Raw genomic sequence first — 14207 nt, forward strand, 5'->3', positions numbered from 1 at the left:
TTTTCCACCATAATTTGCAAATAAATTCATTACAATTCCTACAATGTGATTTTCTGGATTTTATTTTCTCATTTTGTCTGTCATAGTTGAAGTGTACCTATGATGAAAATTACAGGCCTCATCTTTTTAAGTGGGAGAACTTGCGCAATTGATGGCTGACTAAATACTTTTTTGCCCCACTGTATATACTGTACTCGATACCATCTACTGCATCTTGCCTATGCTGTTCTGTACCATCACTCATTCATATATCTTTATGGACATATTCTTTATCCCTTTACACTTGTGTGTGTATAAGGTAGTAGTTGTGGAATTGTTAGGTTAGATTACTCGTTGGTTATTACTGCATTGTCGGAACTAGAAGCACTGGCATTTCGCTACACTCACATTAACATCTGCTAACCATGTGTATGTGACAAATAAAATTTGATTTGATTTGAAATAGCCTTTACACAGCCTGGAGGTGTGGTGGGTCATTGTCCTTTTGAAATAGAAATGAAAGTACCACTAAGCGCAAACCAGATTGATTGGCATATCGCTGCAGAATGTTGTAGCCATGTTGGTTAAGTGTGCCTTGAATTCTAAATAATTCACCAACAGTGTCACCAGCAAAACACCACCACACCACCTTCTCCATGCTTCACAGTGGGAACCACACATGCGGAGATCATCCATTCACCTACTCTGCGTCTCATAAAGCCACGGCGGTTGGAACCAAAAATCTCACATTTCTATTCGACAGACCAAAGGACAGATTTCCACTGGTCTTATGTCCATTTGCTTGTGTTTCTTGGCCCAAGAAAGTCTCTTCGTATTGGTGTCCTTTATTTGTGGTTTCTTTTCAGCAATTTGACCATGAAGGCCTGGTTCACACATTCTCTTCTGAACAGTTGATGTTGAGATGTCTGTTACTTGAACTCTGTGAAGCATTTATTTGGGCTGCGATTTCTGAGGCTGGTAACTCTAACTTATGCTCTGCAGCAGAGGTACCTCTGGTTTTCCTTTCCTGTGGTGGTTCTCATGAGAGCCAGTTTCATCATTGCACTTGATGGTTTTTGCGACTGCACTTAAATAAACTTTAAAATGTCTTCATTTTCCACATTTACTGTCTTAAAGTAATGATCGACTTTCCATTCTCTTGCCATATTATGGACATGGTCTTTTACCAAATACCACCCCTACTTTGTCACAACACAACTGATTGGCTCAAGCGCATTAAGAAGGAAATACTTTTCTCAAATAAATGTTTAACAAGGCACACTTGTTAACTGAAATGCATTCCAGGTGACTACCTAATAAAGCTGGTTGAGAGAATGCAAACCTGTCATCAAGGCAAAGGGTTGCTGCTTTGAAGAATCAAATGTATTTATTTTACCTTTATTTAACCAGGCAAGTCAGTTAAGAACAAATTCTTATTTTCAATGACGGCCTAGACAGTGGGTTAACTGCCTGTTCAGGGGCAGAACGACAGATTTGTACCTTGTCAGCTCGGGGGTTTGAGCTTGCAACCTTCCGATTACCAGTCCAACGCTCTAACCACTAGGCTACCCTGCCGCCCCAATATATAAAATATATTTTTATGTTTAACACTTTTTTTGGTTACTATAGGATTTCATGTGTTATTTCATAGTTTTGATGTCTTCACTATTATTCTACAATGTAGAAAATAGTAAAAATAAAGAAAAACCCTTGAATGAGGAGGTGTGTCCAAACTCTTGACTGGTAATGTTCCTCCTGTGACTCTGCAACTTGATAGTTGGAAGATCATCCGGGAGCAAAATATTTAAATATTATTATGATTTTACTGTAACTACGGGTAGTGGGGAGGTGACTCACTCTGCCCATTCTGATTGGCTGTTTGACTCAAACACGGTTGACTTGTGCATATTTCTCTGCAGATTTATTAAGTTATAAGGTTTTCATCTTTTATCGTTTTTTTGATCGGCAGTTTCAGATTACTTCATACAGTTACATTTTGATGGGTCAGAGGGTCAGGTACATTCAAGGTCACTTTTACATAGTTCAAAGGCAGTGGTTGTCACACCTGGGCCATGTCCAAAATCTGTCTTACCTACTACTTACTAAAACTACATACTGTGAACTAATCATAGTACATACGATATAGAACGTACTGTTTAGTAAAGACCAATGCGGTAAGCAATTATTATTATTATTATTATTATTATTATCAACACACTGGGCTCACCTATCCTAAAAATGCCTCATCTAATGCACAATTACGTTGATTCCCGCCATTTGTTCATTTGGGTACAGCGCATCCCATAATCTCATTATCAGCTGTTGTCAAACACTCGTGAGTCTGAATGACGATGACGATTCTCTTCTTCAAAAGTATGCAGTGAATTCTACTAGATGAAAACCCAAAATTAGTATAACATCTTGGCATTTAAAGCTTACTCGAAATATCAAAATTTCAAATACTATCAAACTTTTTATTTTCGCATGCCTAAAATGCCTACTATTTAGAATGCCAGTATGGATTTTTCGACACAGCCCAGGTCTTTCTGTCTGGTTTACTTTAGGAAAAGTTTGACTCTGTTTCAATCTCTCCCAGGTTTAGTTTATGAAAATATTTCAGAACTCTGACTTTCCTTATCTCAATGGTTTACTTGATGCAAATACTTTTGACTCTCTGTGTGTCTCTGTCCCAGGTTTGAGATCCGCAGTGACAACACCCTGCGTCTGACCGGGGTGAGAGAGGAGGACGAGGGAACTTATACCTGTATGTCTGAGAACAGCGTGGGCAAGACGGAGGCTTCAGCCATGCTACAGGTCCATGGTAAGAAACAAATATTCACTCACTCTCTCACTCTCTCTCACACACACTGATCTACATTCTCAAAGGAACACTCAAAGGCACACTCATGCATGCAGTACAGTAGTCACACACTTACAGTGGCTTGTGAAAGTATTCACCCCCTTGGCATTTTTCCTATTTTGTTGCCTTCAACCTGGAATTAATTTTTTTTGTATCATTTGATTGGCAGAAGATGTCTACCACTTTGAAGATGCTAAATGTTTTTATTGTGAAATAAGACAACAAAAACACTTGAGTGTGTATAACTATTCACCCCCTCCCCCCCCCAAGTCACCTTTTGCAGCAATTATCTCTGCAAGTCTCTTGGGAAATGTCTCAAGAAGCTTGGCACATCTAGCCGCTGAAGATTTCTTCCCATTCTTCAATGCAAAACTGCTCCAGCTCCTTTGAGTTGGATAGGTTCCGCTGGTGTACAGCAGTCTTTATGTCATACCACAGATTCTTAATTGGTTTGATATCTAGGCTTTGACTAGGTCATTCCAAAACATATAAATGTTTCCCCTTAAACCACTCAATTGTTGCTTTAGCAGTATGCTTAGGGTCATTGTCCTGCTGGAAGGTGAACCTCCATCCCACTCTCAAATCTCTGGAAGACTGAAACAGATTTCTCTCAAGAATTTCCCTGTATTTATCGCCACCCATCATTCCTTCAATTCTGACCAGTTTCCCAGTCCCTGCCGATGGAAGAACATCCCCACAGCATGATGCTGCCACCACCATGCTTCACTGTGGGGATAGGCTTCTCGGGGTGATGAGAGGTGTTGGGTTTGCACCGGACATAGCATTTTCCTTGATGGCCAAAAAGCTCAATTTTAGTCTGAGTACAAGAGTACCTTCTTCCATATGTTTGGGGAGACTCCCACATGTCTTTTGGTGAACACCAAACGTGTTTACTGGACACTCTTCTATATAGCCCATCTCTGTGGAGTGTACGACTTAAAGTTGTCCTATGGATAGATACTCCAATCTCCGCTGTGGAGCTTTACAGCTCCTTCAGGATTATCTTTGGTCTCTTTGTTGCCTCTCTGATCAATGCCCTCCTTGCCTGGTCCGTGAGTTTTGGTGGGTGGCCCTCTCTTGGGAGGTTTGTTGTGGTGACATATTCTTTCTATTTTTTAATAATGGATTTAATGGTGCTCTGTGGGATGTTCAAAGTTTTGTATATTTTTTTATAACCCAACCCTGATCTGTACTTCTCCACAACTTTGTCCCTGATCTGTTTGGAGAGCTCCTTGGTCTTCATGGTGCTGCTTGCTTGGTGGTGCCCCTTGCTTAATGGTGTTCCAGACTCTGGGGCCTTTCAGTACGTGTGTGTGTGTGTGTATATACAGTGCCTTGCGAAAGTATTCGGCCCCCTTGAACTTTGCGACCTTTTGCCACATTTCAGGCTTCAAACATAAAGATATAAAACTGTATTTTTTTGTGAAGAATCAACAACAAGTGGGACACAATCATGAAGTGGAACAACATTTATTGGATATTTCAAACTTTTTTAACAAATCAAAAACTGAAAAATTGGGCGTGCAAAATTATTCAGCCCCCTTAAGTTAATACTTTGTAGCGCCACCTTTTGCTGCGATTACAGCTGTAAGTCGCTTGGGGTATGTCTCTATCAGTTTTGCACATCGAGAGACTGAAAATTTTTCCCATTCCTCCTTGCAAAACAGCTCGTGCTCAGTGAGGTTGGATGGAGAGCCTTTGTGAACAGCAGTTTTCAGTTCTTTCCACAGATTCTCGATTGGATTCAGATCTGGACTTTGACTTGGCCATTCTAACACCTGGATATGTTTATTTTTGAACCATTCCATTGTAGATTTTGCTTTATGTTTTGGATCATTGTCTTGTTGGAAGACAAATCTCCGTCCCAGTCTCAGGTCTTTTGCAGACTCCATCAGGTTTTCTTCCAGAATGGTCCTGTATTTTGCTCCATCCATCTTCCCATCAATTTTATCCATCTTCCCTGTCCCTGCTTAAGAAAAGCAGGCCCAAACCATGATGCTGCCACCACCATGTTTGACAGTGGGGATGGTGTGGTCAGGGTGATGAGCTGTGTTGCTTTTACGCTAAACATAACGTTTTGCATTGTTGCCAAAAAGTTAAATTTTGGTTTCATCTGACCAGAGCACCTTCTTCCACATGTTTGGTGTGTCTCCCAGGTGGCTTGTGGCAAACTTTAAATGACACTTTTTATGGATATCTTTAAGAAATGGCTTTCTTCTTGCCACTCTTCCATAAAGGCCAGATTTGTGCAATATACGACTGATTGTTGTCCTATGGACAGAGTCTCCCACCTCAGCTGTAGATCTCTGCAGTTCATCCAGAGTGATCATGGGCCTCTTGGCTGCATCTCTGATCAGTCTTCTCCTTGTATGAGCTGAAAGTTTAGAGGGACGGCCAGGTCTTGGTAGATTTGCAGTGGTCTGATACTCCTTCCATTTCAATATTATCGCTTGCACAGTGCTCCTTGGGATGTTTAAAGCTTGGGAAATCTTTTTGTATCCAAATCCGGCTTTAAAATTCTTCACAACAGTATCTCGGACCTGCCTGGTGTGTTCCTTGTTCTTAATGATGCTCTCTGCGCTTTTAACGGACCTCTGAGACTATCACAGTGCAGGTGCATTTATACGGAGACTTGATTACACACAGGTGGATTGTATTTATCATCATTAGTCATTTAGGTCAACATTGGATCATTCAGAGATCCCCACTGAACTTCTGGAGAGAGTTTGCTGCACTGAAAGTAAAGGGGCTGTATAATTCTGCACGCCCAATTTTTCAGTTTTTGATTTGTTAAAAAAGTTTGAAATATCCAATAAATGTCGTTCCACTTCATGATTGTGTCCCACTTGTTGTTGATTCTTCACAAAAAAATACAGTTTTATATCTTTATGTTTGAAGCCTGAAATGTGGCAAAAGGTCGCAAAGTTCAAGGGGGCCGAATACTTTCGCAAGGCACTATATATATATATATAGATAGATAGATCATGTGACACTTAGATTGCACACAGGTGAACTTTTAACTAATTATGTGACTTTTGAAGGTAATTGGTTGTACCAGATCTTATTTAGGGGCTTCATAGCAAAGAGGGTGAATACATGTGGACGCACCACTTTTCCATTTTTTAATTTTTTAAATGTAGAATTTTTTTTAAACAAGTAATTTTATTTCGCTTCACCAATTTGGACTATTTTGTGTATGTCAATTACATGAAATCCAAATAAAAATATATTTAAATTACAGGTTGTAATGCAACAAAATAGGAAAAAAGCCACGGGGAATGAATACTTTTGCAAGGCACTGTATGTCCACTTCATTTGACCACTTCATTTGACCGTGGCCATGCAGAGTTGTCAGAACTCTTCCCATCCATCTGGATGTGTTGGAATATCAATGTATCTGTGCTGTGCTCTCTTCTCTTCAACGCCACTGAAAGAAGCTTATGCTAAACCATATGGATTACTCCCTCTGACAGCTGTTTGGGAGATGGTGGGCCAGAGAGCAGGACCACTATTAATAAGACGTGCGGTGTTTGTTGGGTGTGTGTGTGTGTGTTGGCTGATGGGGAGTCGGGGTTGACTTCATCCTCCATTTGCTTTTGTCAGTCCTGATGAAATCTCATCCAGTTTCATTTTACCCCCCCCCCCCCATGATGTTTCTCATTGTACCTCCATTCATGTCGGCCCATTCTGTAAGTCACCATTCTGACTTTGTAGATGTTTTTTCAAATATATTTTTTAGTCTAGGGTGGCGGGGTTGTGATATTTTAATGCATGCAGTATCATCAGCACCTAATGGTATAAAAGAGCCTGTAACATGACTTAGTATTGGCCCGTTGCAGCACTCAGGCAGTGCAGTAAGTAAGCCTGTACTCTGACACAGTGACTTAATTTGTACCAGATTAAGGATTGCTATCAAATCAAATATATTTATATAGCCCTTTGTACATCAGCTGATATCTCGAAGTGCTGTACAGAAACCCAGCCTAAAACCCCAAACAGCAAGCAATGCAGGTGTAGAAGCACGGTGGTTAGGAAAAACTCTCTAGAAAGGCCAAAACCTAGGAAGAAACCAAGAGGAACCAGGCTGCTGTTTTTACTCTTATTAAAGAAGTGTGTTGATATATGAGGACATAAAGTTCACACATTCATTGACATACTGTTCTGTGTGTTACCATAGAAACCCATGATTTCTAAATGGGTAATTATTCCACTTCTTTTGATGTTGTTTTTTTATATTGTAAAAACAAATCTAAATATCAAAAGGTAGAGGCAGTTCTGTTACATGTCCACTCTGATGACTATTTGAAGTGAACATAAAACACATGTTTAGTAACAGATTCTCTGCACGGTTCCCTGTTACATCCCCCCTGCTGGCTGGTGTAAGTGTAGTGAAGTCAGTCGCTCTCTGGCTGTGTGTGTGTGTGTGTTCCAACTCTATCGTGGGAAGATCTGCTGTGTTCTCCCTCAGTGAGAAAATCAAGACACGATACAGATGACTCTGTTCCCTTGAGGATTTAGCGTGAGTGTGTGTGTGAAGGTAGAGGCAGTTCTGTTACATGTCCACTCTGATGACTATTTGAAGTGAACATAAAACACGGTTCCCTGTTACTTCCCCCCTGCTGGCTGGTGTTAGTGTAGTGAACTCAGTCGCTCTCTGGCTGTGTGTGTGTGTGTGTGTGTGTGTGTGTGTGTGTGTGTGTGTGTGTGTGTGTGTGTGTGTGTGTGTGTGTGTGTGTGTGTGTGTGTGTGTGTGTGTGTGTGTGTGTGTGTGTGCTCCATCTCTAACGTGGGAAGATCTGCTGTGTTCTCCCTCAGTGAGAAAATCAAGACATGACACAGATGACTCTGTTCCCTTGAGGATTTAGCCTGTGTGTGTGTAGACAGGGAAAATGCCTGCAGAGAAGATTAAACAGCAGGAGAGCTCAGTCTATGGAAGGGAAGTCAGTGCTGTCGTTATTCAGTCAATGTCTATAGAAAGACGATGTGGTGGGATCAGAAGCAAACTGTGTCCACAACACACAACCTGACCGCCAGTTCATTTCCACTGATATCACTCCAAAGTAAACTCACAAATACCATCACAATAGTTTGATTGGAATTAGATGATGGCTCGTCTCAGTATAAAAGATATGCATCAATGTTTTCACTGGATAATGTGAGAATGATAGGGCAGATTAATCAGAAAGGGAAACCATGAGGGTTAAATGTGACAGCAGTCAAATCATGGAGTAAAAGGGTAGTGCTAAATGTTTAATCAATACTGTTCTGGCATTACTGAGTAGGTATTGATTATGCAGGGGAGGCGGGATAAAATGGTGAATTTAAATGCTAAAGCCTAAAACCTGAATCTCCTAAAAGTGTTTCTCCTCTCCAGTGCCCCCACAGATCGCCATCAAACCCCAGGACCAGAACTCGGCTCAGGGGCGCAGTGTCACCTTCCGCTGTGGTACCAGAGGAAACCCCTCACCTGCCATCTTCTGGAAGAAAGAAGGAAGCCAGGTAACAGTGTCACTTCCTGACAAACAGAGAGAGACCAATATAGACTACCCCCTAAAAAATGAAAGACTAATATCTTGTAAAGAGGTTAAAAGAATTAAAGAAAATTCCAACTGTACACACTACAACATGTGTAGTTGTAGATAAATGGCACTTTTAAACTGATCAACAAAGTAGTGATGTTTTTATGTCACATTTGAAGTACATGTACATTTTAGTCATTTAGCAGACACTCTTATCCAGAGCAACTTACAGTAGTGAGTGGATACATTTAAAAAAAAAACTTTTTCCTGTCCTGTTCCCCCGTGGGAAGCCACAACCCTGGCATTGCAAGCGCCATGCTCCACCAACTGAGCCGCACGGGACCGGTAGGATTTTGTGGTGTTTTAGCCTTATTTGTGCTCAACAGTCTGTTATTTTGATCAGCAGCAGATAAATAGTTCTCACCATGTTTGTTAGTTGGTGACTCATTTGATTCCTCTCAGCTTGAAAACAAACCCGGGAATCGTTAGATTTAACAGAGCTTTCTCACTTATTTTCATGATTGCCCGGGCTCTTGAAGAGACGTTGGCCGAGGTGAAATGAGGGAGGGAGCTCATTTGCATTTGGCTGTAAAATGCAAATACTGATACGTGTTGGAAAGAGTGACAGGGAGTGCGTTGGCGAGGAAGTCGCTGTTGCCTGCAGACCGATGAAGGAGGAAGGGTAGAGGAGGGGGTTGACTCGGATGAGCTACATCAGGTGGGAGAAGAGCTGCTTCCCTGAAAAATAGGCACAGAAACACTACATTTAACACCTTCTGTCATTATAACTTAATAGAAATACATTCTGATAACAGAGGGAGAACAATAAAGATGTAAGTAAGTGTTTGACGGTAAGGTCTACTACACCTGTTGTATTCAGCGCATGTGACAAATGCAATTTGATTTTATTTGACTAGATGGTTGTGGTAGAGGAGTTAACCCTCAGGTCTGCCATGCAGGGGAAGTTGGCCTGAGGCTCTCTGAATAAGTTTCATTGTGTTCCAGTCTGTGATAGTTGTGGTGCCTGGTCGGGCCCCTGCATGTGAAGCGGTTTGCTGTACTTTTGGGATTATCTTGTGGGTTTATAACCCTGGTCCTCCACTCAGTCTATGCCTGTAACAGGAATGAGATGGATGGAAGGATGTCCCTTCCCCCTATTCATTCCCATCTCCCTTTCTCATCACTCTGGCTGTGTGTAAAGCGTCTGTCACCTCACATCAAGCCAACAGACCAAAACAAAAGTCCCAAGTCATCTCCTGCTATTCTGTATAATGCATGCATAAAGTACATCTCTGATTCATCACTAGCTAAGATGCAGGTGTGTCTTTCTCGCTCTCTGTGTGTGTGTGTAGATGCTGCTGTTTCCTGGCCAGCACTTCTCCCAGTCCGACCGCTACTCTGTGTCCATGAGTGGAGAGCTGTCCATCACCGATGTGCACCCAGAGGATTCTGGGTATTATATCTGCCAGGCCATCAGTGTAGCAGGAAGTGTCCTGACCAAAGCCCTGCTGGAGGTGGAAGGGGGTGAGATTCAGGGGGTTACTTTGGGACGAGGAAGGAATATGGTACTGGGAGGGGAGAGCCCAGTACAAATACATTGATATTATAACATACATGTATGGATTAGCAGGTAGGCTCTGACAGCTCTACATAACCACTGTCAAATAGAGTGGACATTACAGCGTGTGTGACAGGACTCACAGACATAATGTCCTGTCGGTTATTCCCTCTCCCCCATAGGTCCTTCACACCGTGTTCCACCAATAATCCGCCAAGGCCCAGCCAATCAGACTTTGGCTCTGGGGTCCGTTGCCCAGTTTCACTGTCATGCGATTGGTGGACCCTCACTAAAGATAAGATGGGAAAAGGACGGGACAAAGATTGTGGAGGACGACCCCCGCATGAACCTGATGGAGAACGGGACACTGCAGATCACTAATGTTGAGGTACTTGTATGATGTCATGGAATAAAAATATGTCTGAGATCGGATTTGTCTTTTGAACCTCATGAATAAATGAGTATTGCGCGGCTGGACAGAAATGCCATCCATCATCTATACATTTTTACTTTCCCCAATGCCAGAGGGCAACGTTTTTATGTTCTCCTCCATTACAATTTTTTTTTTTTTAAGTCTAGGTGAAACTGAATTTCAAACACTTCTCCGGTGTGATTACGTGCTTATGCAGTGTGTAATGTTAATGAATGGACTTGTTTGTAAATGTGTTCTGCTTTGATGAAAGACCAGTCAGTGGCCCTTTTGTGCTGTGGCCTCACTGGAGGTGGGCATGCGGAGCGGGGAGTGCAGCATCGTTTGTTATAATTGACTGTGGCCACGCATGATTAACGATCTCAGAGCCTTTAATTACATCTCTGGCACAACTCTCTCTCTCGCTCTCTCTCTCTCGCTCTGTCATCACTGTGTTATGCTCAGCATTTGTGCTCAGCAAACTTGGAGCATTAACACAAAGTCCAATGAGGCGGGGGAAATATGCCATGCCACTGCGCTCAATGGAACAGAAGAGATGCATTAGCTTGGCATCAAGAGGGAGGGAGAGGACCAGTTCTAGAGGGAGAAAGAGGGACTAAAAATATTTAGCCTAGCGATGCCCCTCCTAATCTTCAATATTTCAGCAGTGGTTAAACTCACACAGAATGCATCTGTCCACATGCTACCAGTCCACCAACCAGAGGTCAAATCTAACATGAATTTATGTTGGTTACAGTAGACTGGCACTCCGCCAGCCCAGTGTTGGTAACACCATTAGGCCAGTGAAGCATGAGGACATGTATACAGTACTGTGGCAAAGGAGAGCAGGTAGACCAGGGGTGTCAAACACATTCCATGGAGGACCTAGTGTCTGCTGGTTTAATTTTTTCCTTTCAATTAAGCTCTAGACAACAAGGTGTGGGGAGTTCCTTACTAATAATTTAGCTTAATTCATGAATCAAGTACAAGGAAGGAGCGATAACCCGCAGTCCCTCGAACCTCTGTGGAATGAGTTTAACACCTGTGAGCTAGACCATGTAGACTACTGTTCACTCAGGACTCCTAGTGCTGCTGTGGCTGAGGGATGTCTGCTTTGTGGCAAAGTGGCATGTTATAAAAGCTTTTACCTTTAAACTTCTAAAAGTGAGTCTCAGGCAGCAAAGCAGTGAACAAAAAAGCTATTAATAAGTAAAAAGAGGAGATCCACTGGGATTGGCTCCACTTGGATTAGCAAACACAGTATCTAAAGCACCATGGTTCCAATGTTTTGGGTCCCATCTCCTCGTGTAAGGGAGCTAAAATGCACATCTGTTGCTAGGATACGGATTCGGGAATGTACACGTGTGTGGTGTCCAGCGCCACGGGGGAGTCAAGCTGGAGTGGGACACTCACCATGAGAGGTAAACACACACACACAATTCTCTCAGCGCCTCACAAAACCAAACACCACTGGTTTCAAATTATACGGAAACCTACTTTCCTGCTTTAGCTACAGTTTTCACCACTACTGTGTGTGAATATCAACAGACTTGAAAAATAAACAGTCAAACTCATACTATATCCCAGTACACTACCACACACCACTATATCCCGGTACCATTATCACACCCCACCACTGTCTCATGTTATCTCCTGCCGGATCCCTGTTTGTGTCCCAGAGGATGGAGCCCCTGGGTCATCAGTTCCCCGGGTGTCAGAGTCCATCCAGCTGCCAGGGCCGCCCCAGAGGCCTGTGGTGACAGAGGTGACCAGGGACACAGTCACCCTCACCTGGCAGTCCAACCCCCACGAGGGTGGGGCCGCTGTGACCTCCTACATCATTGAGGCCTTCAGGTACTGTATGACATGCAAGGACTGGGTACCAGAGCCATATATTTGCAAACCGCATTGCCCAACCACTCTTAATACATGGCTCTGCAGGACACCATATAAATAGAGGATTTCTATTTCAATGCTTTCTAGGTCTGTTGCTATATCAGTTGTGTTCTTGATGTGTATTTTATTCACATACAGAGAATGTCCATTTGGTTTAACTAAGCCATTCATACATGTGCTACAGGGACAGGAAATAACGACATGAAGGGAAACCGAGCCGTGGCAGATTTAATAAAAACGTTCTGGAGCAGAGAATCATAGAATCAGTTGCATAAAGGGGGAAAAAAGCAGCATTTTCCCCATGGTCCTGGACTGCACTGACCTGGGGCTATGGAAGGGCAGCCCAGCCAGAGAGCTCTTATCACAGGCAGAGAGGTCAGAGGCTCAGGACAGACAGAGCCAGACACAGACAGGCCAACAGGCTGCCTGTTGATTGGCACGGAGACTGACAGCACAGTTTGAGAGGAGATATTCCCATGGGTAGCTGTTAGCTGCTTTCCTAAAACTTCATCTAACAGAGCAGTCTTTAAATAGAGCTAGCTGCTGGATGGAAACATATCCTATTATTCCTCCGCTAACCCTCCTAGGACTGGCAAACAGGGCTTAATGGAAGGAGAGTGGAGAGGGGGGAGGAGAGGGATGCTTGAAGGGGGTTGGAGTACAGTAGAGGGCAGATTGCCATGCAGATCTTCTATGACACCTAGTTAAGGAGCAGGTCAGAGTTCAGAAGAGTTTGTTGTTTTGGACTTCGGTAAGGGTTTCTTCTACGCCCCTTGAAAATTAATGACAGATTTCTTGCGTTATCGTAGATGAATTCTGACTATTTTGAGGAAGTGTATACTGGCTACGGCATCTCAAAATTGTCAAACAGTACTATTGTCCCTTTTTTGATGTTTTTCAAGGTCTTTTAAGGGAGTATGTTAGCCCACTCGTTCGGCTACCCGAGTCCTCATATCAGGATAAGGACAAGGCCAGACAATCCTTCCAGAATTCAATCTGTAATTGATAAATGTTCTTTTCCAGCCAATCTGTTGGCAGTGTGTGGCAGACGGTAGCTGACGGCGTGAAACAGGAGAAGCACACAGTCATTGGCCTGTACCCAAACACTGTCTACCTGTTCATCGTCCGAGCGGTCAACTCCTACGGTCTGAGTGATCCCAGCCCCATCTCTGAACCCATCAGGACACAGGGTCAGTATGGGCACAGAACAGCATATAATGTGCATAATCACTCAATCACATGAACTGTTTCGTAGTAAAGTGTTACGTGATGTTAGGCTGTTTTGAGTGCAGTGTGGTATGACATCAGGCTGTTCTCAATGCAATGTGGTATGATGTCAGGCTCTTCTGAGTGCAGTTCTCTCTGTCTCTGTGTTGTTGTAGATGGGAGTCCTACAGAGCAGGGGGTGGACCACAGACATGTGCAGAGAGAACTAGGGGAGGTGTCTGTCTTCCTGCAGAAGCCTGTGGTCCTATCACCCACCAGTGCCCAGGTCTCCTGGACTGTGAGTAAAACTGAGTATTCTAATCTGGAGAAACAATATGCTACTTTATACTGTGCTACATACTTTACAATATCTTGGAGTAGATCAATACCCACCTCCTATGTCCCTCCTGTGTTCTGTCATTGGCCAGGTGGCGCGTCAATCTCAGTTTGTGCAGGGCTACAGGCTGCTGTACCGCTCCACTGGCAGCGTCTGGTTGGTCCAGGACGTGAAGGCTGGGCCTGAGCTTAGCACTGTCCTATCAGACCTGCGCACGGACACAGAGTATGAGGTGAAGGTCCTTCCCTACTTCAACGAGCTGCAGGGACTGGACAGCCCCCTGGTGCTGCTCCGCACCCCTGAGGAGGGTAAGACACGCAGCAGGATGCAGGAGCGTCCCTCTCTGAAGTAGTGTACTATGCCTACAGACTTATTTATTGTCTTGCAACGGCAGTAAGAATCCATTTTCCTTAGAATTTAGTAACACCACAACACAATTTTAT

General features: G+C 43.3%; 1 protein-coding gene across 1 annotated transcript in view; it reads left to right on the forward strand.

The window, feature by feature from the left end:
* The window catches only part of LOC135552974 (roundabout homolog 2-like), a 77883-nt gene that overhangs the window by 51537 nt on the left and 12139 nt on the right, over positions 1-14207 (forward strand). The window contains exons 6-14 of the mRNA XM_064984951.1: positions 2673-2800; positions 8214-8338; positions 9711-9882; positions 10099-10304; positions 11665-11746; positions 12005-12179; positions 13245-13411; positions 13604-13725; positions 13856-14072. Coding sequence (XP_064841023.1) covers positions 2673-2800; positions 8214-8338; positions 9711-9882; positions 10099-10304; positions 11665-11746; positions 12005-12179; positions 13245-13411; positions 13604-13725; positions 13856-14072 — 1394 coding nt within the window. The remainder of the gene's footprint in view (positions 1-2672; positions 2801-8213; positions 8339-9710; positions 9883-10098; positions 10305-11664; positions 11747-12004; positions 12180-13244; positions 13412-13603; positions 13726-13855; positions 14073-14207) is intronic.

The sequence above is a fragment of the Oncorhynchus masou genome, chromosome 13, assembly GCF_036934945.1.
Source record: "Oncorhynchus masou masou isolate Uvic2021 chromosome 13, UVic_Omas_1.1, whole genome shotgun sequence".
Lineage (NCBI taxonomy): Eukaryota > Metazoa > Chordata > Actinopteri > Salmoniformes > Salmonidae > Oncorhynchus > Oncorhynchus masou.